The sequence below is a fragment of the Oncorhynchus nerka genome, linkage group LG10 (assembly GCF_034236695.1).
Source record: "Oncorhynchus nerka isolate Pitt River linkage group LG10, Oner_Uvic_2.0, whole genome shotgun sequence".
NCBI lineage: Eukaryota > Metazoa > Chordata > Actinopteri > Salmoniformes > Salmonidae > Oncorhynchus > Oncorhynchus nerka.
In genome coordinates, this window is record NC_088405.1 from 22,035,525 (window position 1) to 22,055,463 (window position 19,939).

General features: G+C 45.3%; 1 protein-coding gene across 1 annotated transcript in view; it reads left to right on the top strand.

Moving 5' to 3' along the window:
* Positions 1-19,939, top strand: part of LOC115135014 (echinoderm microtubule-associated protein-like 6) — a 134,307-nt gene that overhangs the window by 15,858 nt on the left and 98,510 nt on the right. The window contains exons 3-5 of the mRNA XM_065023129.1: positions 10,984-11,143; positions 17,139-17,237; positions 17,393-17,461. Coding sequence (XP_064879201.1) covers positions 10,984-11,143; positions 17,139-17,237; positions 17,393-17,461 — 328 coding nt within the window. The remainder of the gene's footprint in view (positions 1-10,983; positions 11,144-17,138; positions 17,238-17,392; positions 17,462-19,939) is intronic.

Genomic DNA, 19,939 nt, shown 5'->3' on the forward strand with positions numbered 1-19,939 from the left:
CCAGGCCAGTGCGGCGAGGTGGAATAGCCCGCACTGGGCTGTGCTGACGAACCGGGGACACCATGCGTAAGGCTGGTGCCATGTACACCGGCCCGAGGAGACGCACTGGAGACCAGATGCGTTGAGCCGGCTTCATGGCACCTGACTTGATGCCCACTCTAGCCTGGGCGATACGAGGCGCTGCAATGTACCGCACCGGGCTATGCACACGCACCGGGGACACCGTGCGCCTCACGGCATAACACGGTGCCTGCCCGGTCCCTCTCGCTCTCCGGTAAGCACGGAGAGTTGGCTCAGGTCTCCTACCTGACTTAGCCACACTCCCCGTGTGCCTCTTCCCAATATATTTTTGGGGCTGCCTCTTGGGCTTCCAGCCGCGCTGCCGTGCTGCCTCCTCATACCACCGCCTCTCGGCTTTCGCTGCCTCCAGCTCAGCCTTGGGGCGGCGATACTCTCCAGCCTGTGCCCAGGGTCCCTTGCCGTCCAGAATCTCCTCCACTGTCCAGGAGTCCTGAGATCGCTGCTGTTGCCCGTTACCACGCTGCTTGGTCCTTTGGTGGTGGGTGCTTCTGTAACGCTTGTCGTCTGGGGAAGGAGAGGAGGACCAAGGTGCAGCGTGGTAAGTGTTCATATTTTAAATATTTTAATGAACACTGAAAACAAAACTATAAACAACCAACGAACAGTCCTGTAAGGTGCAACACAACACAGAAAATAACCACCCACAAAACACAATGGAAAACAGGCTACCTAAATATGGTTCTCAATCAGGGATAACGATTGACAGCTGCCTCTGAGAACCATACCAGGCCAAACACAGAAATAGAAAATCTTAGACAAACTAACATAGACAACCCACCCAACTCAAGGCCTGACCATACTAAAACAAAAGTCAAAACAAAGGAACTAAGGTCAGAACGTGACACCTTGGCCTTAGGCCTACGTGTGCCTGCTAATGGAACGAGATATGCAATTTATGATATCATGATTCTGATCCCATCCTATTTAGGAATATTGTTGTCGTCAAATTTGATTTAAAACCAAGCTTATTAGAATGATTCACTGTCCATGGCTTTATGGTGAGAACGCATGGCTCGCTGTAATGCAATTTAGAAGCCGTCTGCTATTTTTGGAGAAGTGCAAATATGATCTGTAAGAAGGTTTCAAGATGTTTATAAAACATTTGGGGACAGTATAACGGTAAGTGGACATTCCCCCTTTCTCGTTATATTGGATATTGAGAATTTTGGATGTGCGTAAAACACTCCATAGTCTACTTTGTCTTAATATTATATGCCAAAGTGGAGAAATGATGGTGCCTGTAGCTGTATTTAGACTATTCAAAACAAGTTGTTGTGTCGTTTTATTCGAATTTGATTAGAATCATTCACTGTCTTTTTTACGTCCTTTCAGTAGTGAATTTAATCTTGCATATTGACAATGTATGCATAGCTCAGACATGTAATTTACTGTAAGCCTATATCAGTGCTAATGCTATCAGTGCTAAATATATATGTTCATATTGAAGCCATGCAATTAGCCTACTTAGTACAATGTGGAAAACAAACATGTTCAACATATTTAGCAAATATGGGATAGGCCTACATTTTGTTATTTTGTTTCTATAGGCTATTTATAATGGACTAACATAAAAGTTGATAACCAAATACACCTAAACACAACTTGAAGCAACCACATATTTAGCCATGGAGCATGTTCTGATAGACACACCTACAACTAGTTTATTCATGAAAACCCAGCCCTTTTGCACCACCGCCAACTATTGCGCCCATAATTCCTGCTGTGAAAATAGCAAAAATATTTCTGAGACACACACGGACCTATAGCGCTGTTGCGTAAGGTTTTACCGATTTGTGTAAGGTTTGTTAAAATAGAGCCCTTATTGTTCTTATTCATTATTTAAAATGTTCGGAGGAATTGCGCTCATTATAGATCAACTGAGACTATTCGTGTTTTAAATTATTCCCCTTATTGCAGAATTTCCATTGCTAATTGGTTATATTTCCTGCTGCTCATACAAAATATGCTGTAGCCATTAGTACAGTAGCCCAACGAATGAAGCTCAATGAGTACCTTTTCACTATGAGTTCTAGCTATGTTTCTTGAATGTTTTTGTCTCTTGGCTGAGCTATTGCTGTAAGGTAAACATCTTCCTCAGCAGAGGGATTTATTGAATCTTCTGAGGCAACCCAAACGAAGCACCATTTAATTTTCTCCTGTTTATCTACCCTCTTTGCCCTCCAATCTGGTTGAATCATTTATAAACAGACGTATTGCTCGACCCTCAATGGAACGAGTTTGACACCCCTGGTCTAAATGATAAGGACCTGTGTATGAAGTAGATAGGACCAGGGCTTTCTGATAAGACAGAGTTATTTGGCAGCATAGTGAGTAATGGATTGGCCCAATTGAGCTCTATTCATCATACACCTTCAGGGTAGCTGCAATTCCAGATCTAATGAAAATACAGTTTTTAGTGAGAGAGTGGAATGTATGTATTTTTCTTATAAATGGTGGAAAGGGACAGACTCATCCTTCTCACTGTCTTCTATTTCATGGTTATTAATGCCTTTTAAAGGAGCAATTTGGGCTACATACAGCCTAGTCGTGCTCACCAGCCTCAAGGTGCTCTGCTGGAGAGAAGAGACTACATATTGGCTTTTTCTAGGGTGCATACCTTTCTTCAATTTATCTCAATATTGTCTTCTTAACATAAAGGCAGTATGCTACAGAAGAATATATTTTGTGGGACATTTTGTTGGTTGAGGATGGTTTGCTCTTGTGTAGTTAATGACCTTGTGTAGGTTTGTTGTCCACGTCTGCTGATACTTCACCTCTAGTTAAACTTGAATGTTTTTGTCTCTTGGCTGAGCTATTGCTGTAAGGTAAACATCTTCCTCAGGAGCAGAGGGATTTATTGAATCTTCTGAGGCAACCCAAACAAAGCACCTTTTAATTTTCTCCTGTTTATCTACCCTCTTTGCCCTCCAACCTGGTTGAATCATTTATAAACAGACGTATTGCTTTTTACTGTGAAATCCAGCCTCTCTTGGCAGAGTCCCTTTCTGCTGTTTTTAGCCTGAGCTGATTCTGTGGCTGCTAAGAATAGCCAGGGTGATATTGCTATCGTTTTGCTGGAGCAGATGGTGGTTTTCCCGAGGACACAGGCTTCCAAGAGAGGAACACTCTAATTATGAGAGGGCAAGATTACAGGAGAGGAACACACTATTTATGAGAGGGCAAGGTTACAGGAGAGGACCTAACTAATAAGAGAGGGCAAGATTACAGGAGAGGAACTAACTAATTATAAGAGGGCAAGATTACAGGAGAGGAACACACTATTTATGAGAGGGCAAGGTTACAGGAGAGGACCTAACTAATATGAGAGGGCAAGATTACAGGAGAGGAACTAACTAATTATGAGAGGGCAAGATTACAGGAGAGGAACACACAAATTATGAGAGGAACTCACACTAATTACGAGAGGGAAAGATTACAGGAGAGGCACTCACACTAGTTATGAGAGGAAATGCACACTAATTATGAGAGGGCAAGATTACAGGAGAGGAACACACTAATTATGAGAGGAACTCACACTAATTATGAGAGGGCAAGATTACAGGAGAGGAACACACTAGTTATGAGAGGAAATGCACACTAATTATGAGAGGGAAAGATTACAGGAGAGGAACTCACACTAATAATTAGAAGGCAAGATTACAGGAGAGGAACTCACTAATTATGAGAGGGCAAGATTACAGGAGAGGAACTCACACTAGTAATGAGAAGGCAAGATTACAGGAGAGGAACACACTCATTATGAGAGGAACTCACACTAATTACGAGAGGGAAAGATTACAGGAGAGGCACTCACACTAGTTATGAGAGGAAATGCACACTAATTATGAGAGCGAAAGATTACAGGAGAGGCACTCACACTAGTTATGAGAGGAAATGCACACTAATTATGAGAGGGAAAGATTACAGGAGAGGAATACACTAATTATGAGAGGAACTCACACTAAATACGAGAGGGAAAGATTACAGAAGAGGCACTCACACTAGTTATGTGAGGAAATGCACACTAATTATGAGAGCGAAAGATTACAGGAGAGGAACTCACACTAATAATGAGAAGGCAAGATTACAGGAGAGGAACTCACACTAATAATGAGAAGGCAAGATTACAGGAGAGGAACTAACTAATTAAGAGAGGGCAAGATTACAGGAGAAGAACACACTAATTATGAGAGGAACTCACACTAATTACGAGAGGGAAAGATTACAGGAGAGGCACTCACACTAGTTATAAGAGGAAATGCACACTAATTATGAGAGGGAAAGATTACAGGAGAGGAACTCACATTAATATTGAGAAGGCTAGATTACAGGAGAGGACTCTAATTATTAGAGGGCAAGATTACAGGAGAGGAACTCACTAATTATGAGAGGGCAAGATTACAGGAGATGAACTCACTAATTATGAGAGGGCAAGATTACAGGAGAGGAACTCACTAATTATGAGAGTGTTAAAGCTCAGGAGAAGACCCAGATGCAGACAGTTTCGAAGTGTGTTACAAAAACAGGGGGGCAGGCAAACGACTGGTCAGGGCAGGCAGAGGTCAGTAATCCAGAGCAGAGTCCGAAAGGTACAGAACAGCAGGCAGGCTCGGGTTCAGGGCCGGCAGAGGTCAGTAATCCAGGGTGGTGTGACAAGGTACAGAACAGCAGTCAGGCTCGGGTTCAGGGCAGGCAGAGGTCAGTAATCCAGGGTGGTGTGACAAGGTACAGAACAGCAGTCAGGCTCGGGTTCAGGGCAGGCAGAGGTCAGTAATCCAGGGTGGTGTGACAAGGTACAGAACAGCAGGCAGGCTCGGGGTCAGGGCAGGCAGAGGTCAGTAATCAAGAGCAGAGTCCGAAAGGTACAGAACAGCAGGCAGGCTCGGGGTCAGGGCCGGCAGAGGTCAGTAATCAAGAGCAGAGTCCGAAAGGTACAGAACAGCAGTCAGGCTCGGGGTCAGGGCAGGCAGAGGTCAGTAATCAAGAGCAGAGTCCGAAAGGTACAGAACAGCAGTCAGGCTCGGGGTCAGGGCCGGCAGAGGTCAGTAATCCAGGGTGGTGTGACAAGGTACAGAACAACAGGCAGGCTCAGGGTTCAGGGCCGGCAGAGGTCAGTAATCCAGGGTGGTGTGACAAGGTACAGAACAGCAGTCAGGCTCGGGTTCAGGGCAGGCAGAGGTCAGTAATCCAGGGTGGTGTGACAAGGTACAGAACAGCAGTCAGGCTCGGGTTCAGGGCAGGCAGAGGTCAGTAATCCAGGGTGGTGTGACAAGGTACAGAACAGCAGTCAGGCTCAAGGTTCAGGGCAGGCAGAGGTCAGTAATCCAGGGTGGTGTGACAAGGTACAGAACAGCAGGCAGGCTCGGGTTCAGGGCAGGCAGAGGTCAGTAATCCAGGGTGGTGTGACAAGGTACAGAACAGCAGTCAGGCTTGGGGTCAGGGCCGGCAGAGGTCAGTAATCCAGGGTGGTGTGACAAGGTACAGAACAGCAGTCAGGCTCGGGGTCAGGGCAGGCAGAGGTCAGTAATCCAGGGTGGTGTGACAAGGTACAGAACAGCAGTCAGGCTCGGGTTCAGGGCAGGCAGAGGTCAGTAATCCAGGGTGGTGTGACGAAGGTACAGAACAGCAGTCAGGCTCGGGGTCAGGGCCGGCAGAGGTCAGTAATCCAGGGTGGTGTGACAAGGTACAGAACAGCAGTCAGGCTCGGGTTCAGGGCAGGCAGAGGTCAGTAATCCAGGGTGGTGTGACAAGGTACAGAACAGCAGTCAGGCTCGGGGTCAGGGCCGGTAGAGGTCAGTAATCCAGGGTGGTGTGACAAGGTACAGAACAGCAGTCAGGCTCGGGTTCAGGGCAGGCAGAGGTCAGTAATCCAGGGTGGTGTGACAAGGTACAGAACAGCAGTCAGGCTCGGGTTCAGGGCAGGCAGAGGTCAGTAATCCAGGGTGGTGTGACAAGGTACAGAACAGCAGTCAGGCTCGGGTTCAGGGCAGGCAGAGGTCAGTAATCCAGGTTGGTGTGACAAGGTACAGAACAGCAGGCAGGCTCGGGTTCAGGGCAGGCAGAGGTCAGTAATCCAGGGTGGTGTGACAAGGTACAGAACAGCAGGCAGGCTCGGGTTCAGGGCAGGCAGAGGTCAGTAATCCAGGGTGGTGTGACAAGGTACAGAACAGCAGTCAGGCTCGGGGTCAGGGCAGGCAGAGGTCAGTAATCAAGAGCAGAGTCCGAAAGGTACAGAACAGCAGGCAGGCTCGGGGTCAGGGCCGGCAGAGGTCAGTAATCAAGAGCAGAGTCCGAAAGGTACAGAACAGCAGTCAGGCTCGGGGTCAGGGCAGGCAGAGGTCAGTAATCAAGAGCAGAGTCCGAAAGGTACAGAACAGCAGTCAGGCTCGGGGTCAGGGCCGGCAGAGGTCAGTAATCCAGGGTGGTGTGACAAGGTACAGAACAGCAGGCAGGCTCAGGGTTCAGGGCCGGCAGAGGTCAGTAATCCAGGGTGGTGTGACAAGGTACAGAACAGCAGTCAGGCTCGGGTTCAGGGCCAGCAGAGGTCAGTAATCCAGGGTGGTGTGACAAGGTACAGAACAGCAGTCAGGCTCGGGTTCAGGGCAGGCAGAGGTCAGTAATCCAGGGTGGTGTGACAAGGTACAGAACAGCAGTCAGGCTCGGGTTAAGGGCAGGCAGAGGTCAGTAATCCAGGGTGGTGTGACAAGGTACAGAACAGCAGTCAGGCTTGGGGTCAGGGCCGGCAGAGGTCAGTAATCCAGGGTGGTGTGACAAGGTACAGAACAGCAGTCAGGCTCGGGGTCAGGGCAGGCAGAGGTCAGTAATCCAGGGTGGTGTGACAAGGTACAGAACAGCAGTCAGGCTCGGGTTCAGGGCAGGCAGAGGTCAGTAATCCAGGGTGGTGTGACAAGGTACAGAACAGCAGTCAGGCTCGGGGTCAGGGCAGGCAGAGGTCAGTAATCCAGGGTGGTGTGACAAGGTACAGAACAGCAGTCAGGCTCGGGTTCAGGGCAGGCAGAGGTCAGTAATCCAGGGTGGTGTGACAAGGTACAGAACAGCAGTCAGGCTCGGGGTCAGGGCCGGCAGAGGTCAGTAATCCAGGGTGGTGTGACAAGGTACAGAACAGCAGTCAGGCTCGGGTTCAGGGCAGGCAGAGGTCAGTAATCCAGGGTGGTGTGACAAGGTACAGAACAGCAGTCAGGCTCGGGGTCAGGGCCGGCAGAGGTCAGTAATCCAGGGTGGTGTGACAAGTTACAGAACAGCAGTCAGGCTCGGGGTCAGGGCCGGCAGAGGTCAGTAATCCAGGGTGGTGTGACAAGGTGCAGAACAGCAGTCAGGGTCAGGGCAGACAGAATGGTCAAAACCGGGAAAACAAGAAAACAGGAACTAGAGCAAGACCGGCACACGGGCAAAAACGCTGGTAGGCTTGATGAAACAAAACGAACTGACAACAGACAAACAGAACACAGGTATAAATACACTGAATAATGGGGAAGATGGGTGACACCTGGACGGGTTGGGGAGACAAGCACAAAGACAGGTGATACAGATCAGGGTGTGACAGAGAGGGTACGATTACAGGAGAGAAACACACTAGTAATGAGTGGGAAAGATTACAGGAAGTTAGACTAACATCACGAGCAGCAGAGGTCACGGAAGGGTTAGAGGAAACAGGGAGTGGTATGGTTGTAGAGTGGATGTGTGAGGGGTTAGCAGTGTAGGTTGGATGAATGACAATGTTAAGGTGAATGCTAAGTAGACCTAGGTGCCTGTTAGAGTGAACTGTAGGGTGATGTTTTATGTCATGGAGAGATTGTAGGCTATCACATTAGTGATTTGGTTTATTCTGTTAGAACAATCAAGGATGTCTGCCTCAATCTCAACATTCCATGAATCACGTGTCAAACTCATTCCACGGAGGGCCGAGTGTCTGCGGTTCTCGCTGCTTGCTTGTACTTAATTGATGAAAGACGGTCAGTGATTAGTTAGAAACTCCCCTCAACTGGTTATCTAAGTCTTAATTGGACTCAAATTGAAAGGAGAAACCAAAAAAAAACTGCGGACACTCGACCCTCAATAGAACGAGTTTGACACCCCTGGTCTAAATGATAAGGACCTGTGTATGAAGTAGATAGGACCAGGGCTTTCTGATAAGACAGAGTTATATGGCAGCATAGTGAGTAATGGATTGGCCCAATTGAGCTCTATTCATCATACACCTTCAGGGTAGCTGCAATTCCAGATCTAATGAAAATACAGTTTTTAGTGAGAGAGTGGAATGTATGTATTTTTCTTATAAATGGTGGAAAGGGACAGACCCATCCTTCTCACTGTCTTCTATTTCATAGTTATTAATGCCTTTTAAAGGAGCAATTTAGGCTACATACAGCCTAGTCGTGCTCGCCAGCCTCAAGGTGCTCTGCTGGAGAGAAGAGACTACATATTGGCTTTTTCTAGGGTGCATACCTTTCTTCAATTTATCTCAATATTGTCTTCTTAACATAAAGGCAGTATGCTACAGAAGAATATATTTTGTGGGACATTTTGTTGGTTGAGGATGGTTTGCTCTTGTGTAGTTAATGACCTTGTGTAGGTTTGTTGTCCACGTCTGCTGATACTTCACCTCTAGTTAAACTTTCATTCTTAATCTTGATTCCTGTGTTCTTGGCTGTCCGGTTGTCAAGGCAACCATGCTGTCAGCAGGTTGGTTGCTAGTGCACTGTTTGTTAAATTGTTCCCTGGAGACATATTGGTTCACATTAGCTTATACTGTTCACATACGGCGCTGGCAGGCATTGGACAACAGAAAATGAATCTCGTGAATCAGTTAATAAGATGAACTGAAAGATTGTCACCAACCTTGTTGCATGTACTGAGGAACCTTAACTTGTAGCGTTATTCAGAGAGAATATGACAGAAGAAAATGATTGATAGTGATTGATAGACAGTGTCTTTCTTCCTACAGCACCGATGCTGCATAGACAGCAACAGTCTGTTGAGGTAGGTAGGGCATCAGAACAGGCATCAGGAGAGTCTCCCAGGTGGCTGCAGTGTTTATTTTTGTGTGGGGGGGTAGGTGGCAGCAGTGTTGTCTGGCTCTGATTTCCTTCCCCAGGGGGATTTCCCTGTGCCATCTGCAGAGGAGTATCACATTACTGTTTGTTTGTGTGAGGAGAGTCTGATACTGGAGTCTGGTCCTACTGGCACTGACTAGGTGTTCTTCACTATTTACCATTTTGTCTATGAATAATGGATTAGTATAATAAATAATCTCATCAATGATCAAATTTGTATGTATATTATTTTACATTTGTTATTTTATGGAGTCAAAAAAAGATATGGGGTTTCTCTTTTTATACATAATACATATTTTCCTTCTGGTTCATGTTTTTTTAATGTAATGTACTCAAACACATTCATCATGATTGTTGCTGTCAATAAATCAACAGGTTTATCCATCACTGACAGTATTCTGGCTAGGCTGCCATCACACACCGCATGAATGGAGAATCTACTGATGTCTGTTCTCACGTACAGTCCCTCTGTTCCTGGCCCTGGCCTCTGCAAACCCAACAGCCCATTGAAACCTCTGCAAATCTGCTCTCATGCCACAGTCTCTCCATCTCCATCAGAAAGCTCTGCAAGTCTGCTCTTGTTAGGGCCAGCTGGGACATAGACTGCCTGGGAATGAGAGTCAGCTGAGTAGAACTGAGCTCCCTCTCTCTCTCTTTCTCTTTCTCTCTTACTCTCTTGCGTGAGGGTTTCTCCATTTCTCCCACTCCCTTTCTTTTCTCAGAGCCTTTATTTATGTCTTCTTCCTTCCTCCCTCTGCTCCAGGCAGAGCTCCAAGCCCAGATTTACAGCCGTGAGCTTCATACAGAAAGAGGCTTTGAGATGAAAGAGTCTGAGACAGTCAGACTGAGCACAGAGAGGGAGAAAGACATTCAGGGACTGAGAGAGCAAGGAAAGAGAAGGAGAAAGAAAGACATGTGGATGTGCCGTGTGTACTGTCATGTCTGCTTTGTACTGTCAGGACATTTCTCCTGATAGGAATGGTCCTTTTAACCTCATTTGTACGATTGGACCGTTTACAAAGGCAAGGCTTGGTTTGTAAGGCTACCACTTCTCCTCTGTACTGTGTTTATGGTCAAGGTCACAGCGGACTTCACTGTGTTGAGCGGGACTGAGCGTGGTCGCCTCCCTTTCCTCAGTCCATTGGTGGTGTGATGATCCCTGACCCTGTGTGGCTGATGCTAGTAACACAGTAATGTCTGCTGCTCGGCCAGGCCCCAGTAATGATGCCATTAATCACATGTATTTATAGAACACCGGGGCACCTTTCATAAACAAGGGAAGGAGGTTGGCACCTAGAGCTACCAATGACCCACTGTGGGGTCTATAACCTATTGAGTTTCAGATTGAACGCTATTAGACAGAGACATTATCAGATGAGCTTCTTGAGCTAGATGTTACCAATGCTGTATGTTGAGTGTACTACTACTTCATGAAGTACACTTATAAACATTACTGTGACCTTTGACTTGGGAATAGGGCTGAAAATGGCTAATGTCAAAGGAACAAACACTGTGTATTACTCCAAGAGTAGTAATGTCAATGATAAATCAAGCACATGATAACCCCTTTTGTAATGAAAGAGAAATATAGGCAATATCAGGTTTTTTGTGTGCTACAGCTGGAGTCACTCTGCAACTGAATTCCACACCCTTGTTCCCAAGACCACTGGCCCGAGTAAGAGTGGGCACGCCCTGTTTTAACCAGAAAGAGCAGCAGAATATATACATATTTCATCTGAATTTCATGAGTTTCTTTCAACAGCATTGTGTGCGTATTTCCTGTCGTATTGCCTAATTCCCTGTTATATCTCCTCTTCTGTTTCTCCAGCCTCGGCCTTCATCCTGAGAGGTCTCTGGTGGCAACAGGTCAGGTAGGGAAGGAACCCTACATCTGTGTGTGGGACACCTTCAGCGTACAGACCATCTCTGTCCTCAAGGACGGACACTCCCATGGAGTGGCCTGCCTGGCCTTCAGCGCAGATGGACAGGTGAGACACACACACACCACCTCACACCTGACTCACCTCACACACTCCTGCATGCACCTGTCTCTCATTCACCTCTTGTCTTAGAGGATGGTTTCCTGTCCTATCACCCTGTTACCAAGGAAAACCTGTTGGATATTCTGAGTCTCACTGAAAAACAACAATACTTTGTCATGCAGCAATGTGAGGGCTCCATCATTTGCCAGATTGTAGGGTCATACTCAGGGGTTGGAACCGGTTCATGGAACAGAACTGAAAACTGGAAAAGAATGAAATAAAAAGAGTATCACATAGCCTATTGCCATGGGAATGGGATTATGGTGGTGGGTTGCTGAGAGAAGTGAAGCCTGCTGGGTAACTGTGCAGACTGGGGATGATGTACAGCCCTCTCATTAATCATGTTTACTGGGAGGAATGCTGGGACAGCACCATTCTCCTATGACCTTTAGATTGATGGATGGGGCTCTATGAGAGTCTCCTACAGCAGCAGCAGCCTATTGACTTCCCCCTACAAGACCAGTAAGTTACACCCAGGGATGGAGAGAGGGGATGGAGAAAGAGGACGGAGGGAGGGGATGCATGGAGGGGACAGACGGAGGGGATCCATGGAGGGAACTGAGGGAAGGGATGGAGGGAGGGGACGGAGGGAAGGGATGCATGGAGGGGACGGAGGGAGGGGATCCATGGAGGGAACTGAGGGAAGGGATGGAGGGAGGGGATCCATGGAGGGGACAGAGGGAGGGGATCCATGGAGGGGACAGAGGGAGGGGACGGAGTGAGGGGATCCATGGAGGGGACAGAGGGAAGGGATGGTTGCTGTTGTCGTTGCCTTCATTGTGGTTTTAGAGTTGACAAATGCAATGTCACGTCAGAGGAGGCTGCGGTGGGGGAAGAATGTGTCTCGCTGCTCCCTAAGTAATTGGGTGTCTGGAGCGAGGGAGGGGATAGCTTGGTGAGGAAAGCCAGGGCTAATGCAGCCGAGTATCGGGAGGGAGGAGGGGGGTTAGAGAGAGAGAGAGAGAGAGAGGGTTTGTGATGAAAGTCGGCTGCATTAACCCTGGCTCTCCTCACCAACCCCCCCCCCTCTCCTCTCTCCTCTCTCCTTCCAGATACTCAGTAGCATTAGCCCTGGCTCTCCTCACCAACCCCCCTCTCCTCTCTCCTCTCTTCTTCCAGATACTCAGTAGCATTAGCCCTGGCTCTCCTCACCAACCCCCCTCTCTCTCTCTCTTCTCTCCTCTTTTCTTCCAGATGCTCAGTAGCATTAACCCTGGCTCTCCTCACCAACCCTCCCCCCCTCTCTCTCTTCTCTCCTCTCTTCTTCCAGATACTCAGTAGCATTAGCCCTGGCTCTCCTCACCAACCCCCCCCCCTCTTCTCTCCTCTCTTCTTCCAGATACTCAGTAGCATTAGCCCTGGCTCTCCTCGCCAACCCTAATGCTACCGAGTATCTGGACCAGGGAGGGGCAGCAAGCAAAGTTTACCTCAGACCCTTGGTCAATCATAAAGACATTTTGGCCTTGTTATCATATAGCTCCATTCTAAAATGCATTAGATGGCTGTTTTCTTGGAACCCCTGTGTGCACAGCGAGTAAACAACTCTGGGTGTAATATAAGGCAGATGGATGTCTTTTTGGGTTGGGATTTAAATGGATTTGTGGATGAATGGTTGTGGCAAACCACAAAAATGACAGAACAGGTTTTCCTAAGGAAACGAGAACATATTTTCTCCCACTGAAATGTTTTGATTCATGGACACCCATTACCTTTCACTGCCATTCAGTTAAGCACTTTAGGTCAACCTACATTTGGCATTCATCTACTCTCTTTTATACAATTTGTAGAAATGCCTTATATTGGAGCATCACATCTGAAATATCCCTGACATTTAAGTCTAATAAATGTTTTTATCTAGTCATATTTCTTTGTCATCCCACAAATCCCTGTAAAATGTTGTGTGCAGGGAGACAGTTGGCAGAAATGTTCCTAAATGCCTTGCACCTTTGTCTCATAAGATGGGTAATTAACAATTAACTTCCTAAATGGTAATTTCCGCCAGACTAATTGGAAACAATTTGCATTCCTTTCTACGGTGAGCGTGATAAAATACAGCCAATGTTTTTAGTAGTGCTGTTCAAGGTCTTACTCTATTAGCTGCAAATTGCTATGCTGCCTGTGAACTGTGTCTCTGCAGCTGTCACATGGGAAAATGATGTCATATTTCCCCTCCCAATGGGCACAAACTGATCCACACTCTATAAGGCATGTACAGTGCAAGTATTCAGACCCCTTCCATTTTTCCACATTTTGTTATGTTACAGCCTTCTTATAAAATGGATTCAATAATTTTTTCCCCCTAATCAATCTACTCACAATACCCTATAACAACAAAGTGAACAGCTTTTTATAAATTTTTGCAAATGTATAAAAAAACAAAAACATAAATACCTTATTTAAGTATTCAGACCCTTTGCTATGAGACTCAAAGTTGACCTCAGGTGCATCCTGCTTCCATTGATCATCCTTGAGATGTTTCTACAACTTGATTGGAGTCCACCTGTGTTAAATTCAATTGATTAGACATGATTTGGGAAGGCACACACCTGTCTATGTAAGGTCCCACAGTTGACAGTGCATGTCAGAGCAAAAACCAAGCCATGAGGTTGAAGGATTTGTCCGTAGAGCTCCAAGACAGGATTGTGTCAGGGCACAGATCTGTGGAAGGGTACCAAAAAATGTTTGCAGAATTGAAGGTCCCCAAGAACACAGTGGCCTCCATCATTCTTAAATGGAAGACGTTTGGAACCACCAAGACTCTTCCTAGAGCTGGCCGACCAGCCAAACTGAGCAATCAGGGGAGAAGGGCCTTGGTCAGGGAGGTGACCAAGAACCTGATGGTCACTCTGACAGAGCTCCAGAGTTCCCCTGTGGAGATGGGAGAACCTTCCAAAAGAACAACCATCTCTGCAGCACTCCACCAATCAGGCCTTTATGGAGTGGCCAGACAGAAGTTACTCCTCAGTAAAAGGCACATGACAGTCCACTTGGAGTTTACCAAAAGGCAGCTAAAGACTCTGACCATGAGAAACAAGATTCTCTGGTCTGATGAAACCAATATTGAACTCTTTGGCCTGAATGCCAAGCGTCACGTCTGGAGGAAACCTGGCACCATCCCAACAGTGAAGCATGGTGGTGGCAGCATCATGCTGTGGGGTTGTTTTTCAGCAGCAGGAACTGGGAGACTAGTCAGGAGCTCTGTGCTCCAGAGTGCTCAGGACCTCAGACTGGGGCGAATGTTCACCTTCCAACAGGACAACAGGACAACGTCATTGAAAATAAGAATTTGTTCTTAACTGACTTGCCTAGTTAAATAAAAATTGCCTAGTTAAAATTAAAATAAACATAGACACATATAGGCCTAGGGTTTCAATTCAACTAAACATAGACACATATACTCCTAGGGTTTCAATTCAACTAAACATAGACACATATACTCCTAGGGTTTCAATTCAACTAAACATAGACACATATAGGCCTAGGGTTTCAATTCAACTAAACATAGACACATATACTCCTAGGGTTTCAATTCAACTAAACATAGACACATATAGGCCTAGGGGTTCAAGTTCTGGTTGATTTCAGTTAATAAGTTAATAATTTATATGTTGGATTCATGTCTCCATCTCAACCAACAATCTAAGTTAAAGAATAGGATTAAATCAAATCAAACTGTAAAGTGCATTTAAAGTTTGAATTAGTCCTATTCTTTAACTTCGATTTTTGGTTGAAATCAAGACGCGAATCCAAAATATAAATTATTCATTTGTAGACCAACTGGAATTAAAGCCAGACTCAGTGGCACAGAAAAAAAATGCTTCAAATGTTGTTATTTGATAGCGTTGACAACCAAACACAATTCAATATCACTTTCACAATACGGTAAATTGCCTATTAACTTGTCAACAAGTTAAGAAAGGATATGTTGGATTCACGTCTCCATTATAACCAAACACTTTTTGTTAAATAAATAAAATAACAAGATTAAGCCAGTGGCTTAGCTCTAAGTATCCAAACAGTAGACATATCTCTTTTAAATGTTGATATTTGTTCGCATTGTCAACCAAACACAACATTACTTTGGTAATATAGTAAATAGTCTAAAGGCTATCTTAATGTAGTGAGTAACATCCATGGCCACATGTTGAGGTTACTGTAACTATAAGTCTTATATAATCACATAAAGCATGTTCCAGACAGCATGCATAGGTCATCACAGGTCTGTGGAGATCTTCACAATTGCTGTAATAGTCTGCTCAGAATCTTGAACAGCATTGATCACTTGCACCATGTACATTTAATGTAATCTCAACTGCAATCCATGTCATGTGGTTGTGCTATAAATTGAAGCACAGTGATAACACATGCAGTTGTTGTATAAATAAACAAAATATCAGACATTGATTTTCATTTGGAATTTGGTCGTGCTTTTAGATGGTTGAAAGCGTAGTGATAACACATTGGGAATTCAACTAACTTCTGCCGGTCTTTTTGAGTGGGTGAAAATAGGATGAAATCTCATTGATTATCGTATCTACCAAATATTACCCTAATATCCATGTTGAAATGATGCAGTACCATATACAGAACCAGTCCAAAGTTTGGACACCTACTCATTCCAGGGTTTTTATTTATTTTGACTATGTTCTACATTGTAGAAGAATAGTCAAGATATCAAAACTATAAAATAACAAATGTGGAATCATGTAGTAACCAAAAAAGTTTTAAACAAATCAAAATATATTTTATATTTGAGGTTCTTCAAAGTAGCCACCCTTGATGACAGCTTTGCACAATCTTGGCATTCTCTCAACCAGCTTCATGAGGAATGCTTTTCCAACAGTCTTGAAGGAGTTCCCACATATGCTGAGCACTTGTTGGCTGCTTTTCCTTCACTCTGCAGTCCAACTCATCCCAAACCATCTCAATTGGGTCCTTCACTCTGCGGTCCAACTCATCCCAAACCATCTCAATTGGGTTAAGGTTGTGTGATTGTGGAGGCCAAGTCATTTAATGCATCACTCTCATTATTGGTCAAATAGCCCTTACTTACTGAATGTGTGTTTTAGGTCGTTGTTCTGTGGAAAAACAAATGATATTCCCACAAAGCACAAACTAGATGGGATGACGTATTGCTGCAGAATGCTGTGGGAGCCTGCTGGTTAAGTGTTCCTTGAATTCTAAATAAATCACTGACAGTGTCACCAGCAAAACACCATCACACCTCCTCCTCCATGCTTCATGGTGGGAACCACACATGCTGAGATCATCCGTTCACCTACTCTGCGTCTCACAAAGACACGGCTGTTGGAACCGAAGATGTCAAATTTGGACTCAAACCAAAGGACAGATTTCCACCGGTCTAAAGTCCATTGCTCGTGTTTCTTGGCCCAAGCAAGTCTCTTCTTATTATTGGTGTCCTTTACTAGTGGTTTCTTTGCAGCAATTCGATCATGAAGGCCTGATTCACCCTTGACTGAGAAGGTGTGTCCAAACGTTTGACTGGTACTGTAAATTAATTGATTATGAAAATATAAAGAAAAAAATCCTCCATTTACAGTATATTCATGAATATTTCTTAAGCTTTCTCCATTGAATAGAAACAGCCTCCCTCCTTTCTTTTGCAGATTAATGAATAGGTCCCCCTTTCTCTCCTTTTCAGCGGCTGGCCTCTGTGGGGCTGGATGGCAAAAATACAGTGTGTGTTTGGGACTGGAAGAATTAATGAATAGGTCCCCCTTTCTCTCCTTTTCAGCGGCTGGCCTCTGTGGGGCTGGATGGCAAAAATACAGTGTGTGTTTGGGACTGGAAGAATTAATGAATAGGTCCCCCTTTCTCTCCTTTTCAGCGGCTGGCCTCTGTGGGGCTGGATGGCAAAAATACAGTGTGTGTTTGGGACTGGAAGAATTAATGAATCGGTCCCCCTTTCTCTCCTTTTCAGCGGCTGGCCTCTGTGGGGCTGGATGGCAAAAATACAGTGTGTGTTTGGGACTGGAAGAAAGGAAAGATTCTGGCCACTGCGACAGGACATTCAGACAGGGTAGGCTGTTGTGTGTGCTGTGCACATGTTTGCATTTTCGTATGTCTGGTGTGTATTGATTAAGTGTGTATGTGAGAATACAATCTGTTTGCGTCTTGACTTTCTGTGTGATTGAGAGGAAATGTTTGTGTGTTATTGGCTTGGCTGTCTTTCAGATCTTCGATATATCCTGGGATCCCTTTCAGCAGAACCGGCTGGTGAGCTGTGGGGTAAAGCACATCAAGGTGAGCTTCAGAATAACAACACAGCCTGCTCAGTCAGTCCATGCACAACCTTTGAGACAAGTTCAAAAATAACTTATGGGGAGCTATCAATCTTGGGATGGGTTACCTCTTACCCAATGCAGCCAGCAGCAGTCTATTTTCAAGTTCTACAACAGGGGTTCCCATCTCTTTTTGACATTTGACTGTCCAATTTATTTTACTTTAGAAGGTCATAGGTCAGCTTCTGAATGTCATTGAGACAAACCAATGTTCATCAGAGTTGCCTGTTCCTCTGCATTTTACTGATTGTTTCTAGACCAAAGCATTGCAGAGTTAAATACAATGAAACAATCAAGGACGGTCCCCCCACAGGGGGGCGACCCCTAGGTTGGGAACCCCTGTTCTTCAACATGTACGTTTATATGGTTGTTGTTAAAAGTGGAGGAGTAAGTAGGTGCTCTCAGATATCCTAGCAGCAGAATGAGAAAGTGGTGTTAGAGGGACTGGAACATATTGTTTTCATTGTGTCAAAAGCAGTAATCTGGTCTGTCATTCCCCTCTGGAAGGGCTGTCTCCTAGTGTACCCACACTCACATTCACACACAGATACAACTCTCAACTTACTGAAGAGCCCTCAGTTTACAATAAATATGTACATGGAATATCCTCACAAAGAGTAGCAATGGATAATCATATTTGTAGTTGTTTTGCTTACACTCTTAGAAAAAAAAGTTGCTGTCTAGAACCTAAAAGGGTTCGTATGGCAGTCCCCATAGGAAAACCTTTTGAAAAAACCCCTTTGGTTTCAGGTAGAACCCCTTTGGTTTCAGGTAGAACCCTTTTTAGTTCCATGTAGAACCCTTTCCACAGAGGTTCCTACATGGAACCCAAGAGTTCTACCTGGAACCAAAAAAGGTTCTCCTATGGGGACAGCCGAAGAACCCTTTTGGAACCCTTTTTTCTAAGAGTGTAGTACCATCTCCAGTTATGGTATGAGACATACATCTTTGAATTGACCGCTGTGAGCTTTATTAGAAACAAGCACCATGCTATCTGCCCTGAGAAGATCAGGCTGGCTAGCAAATGAACAGTTGTGATTGAAGCAACGCATCTCCAAACGCTGATCTCTGTGCTCTTGTTCTCTCCCTCTTCACTCTATCCTTTCCTGTCATTTTCCACCTTCTCTCTTTCTCATATTCTGTTTTATCCACCTCTCTCTCTACTTCTCCTCCATCTTCTGTTTTATCCACCTCTCTCTCTCTCCTCCATCTTCTGTTTTATCCACCTCTCTCTCTACCTCTCCTCCATCTTCTGTTTTATCCACCTCTCTCTACCTCTCCTCCATCTTCTGTTTTATACACCTCTCTCTACCTATCCTCCATCTTCTGTTTTATCCATCTCTCTCTCTATCTCTCCTCCATCTTCTGTTTTATCCACCTCTCTCTATCTCCTCCATCTTCTGTTTTATCCACCTCTCTCTATCTCTCCTCCATTGCCTGTTTTATCCACCTCTCTCTCTCATCCATCTTCTGTTTTATCCACCTCTCTCTATCTCTCCTCCATTGCCTGTTTTATCCATCTCTCTCTACCTCTCCTCCATCTTCTGTTTTATCCACCTCTCTCTCTACCTATCCTCCATCTTCTGTTTTATCCACCCTCTCTATCTCTCCTCCATTGCCTGTTTTATCCACCTCTCTCACCTCTCCTCCATCTTCTGTTTTATCCACCTCTCTCTCTCCTCCATCTTCTGTTTTATCCACCGCTCTCTCTACCCCTCCTCCATCTTCTGTTTTATCCACCTCTCTCTATCTCTCCTCCATTGCCTGTTTTATCCACCTCTCTCTCTCATCCATCTTCTGTTTTATCCACCTCTCTCTATCTCTCCTCCATTGCCTGTTTTATCCACCTCTCTCTACCTCTCCTCCATCTTCTGTTTTATCCACCTCTCTCTCTCCTCCATCTTCTGTTTTATCCACCTCTCTCTATCTCTCCTCCATTGCCTGTTTTATCCACCTCTCTCTACCTCTCCCCCATCTTCTGTTTTATCCACCTCTCTCTCTCCTCCATCTTCTGTTTTATCCACCTCTCTCTCTACCCCTCCTCCATCTTCTGTTTTATCCACCTCTCTCTCTACCTCTCCTCCATCTTCTGTTTTATCCACCTCTCTCTCTCTCCTCCATCTTCTGTTTTATCCAACTCTCTCTCTCTCCTCCATCTTCTGTTTTATCCACCTCTCTCTCTCTACCTCTCCTTCATTTTCTGTTTTATCCACCTCTCTCTCTCTCCTCCATCTTCTGTTTTATCCACCTCTCTCTCTCTCCTCCATCTTCTGTTTTATCCACCTCTCTCTCTACCTCTCCTCCATCTTCTGTTTTATCCACCTCTCTCTCTCTCCTCCATCTTCTGTTTTATCCACCTCTCTATCTCTCCTCCATCTTCTGTTTTATCCATCTCTCTCTCTACCTCTCCTCCATCTTCTGTTTTATCATCTCTCTCTCT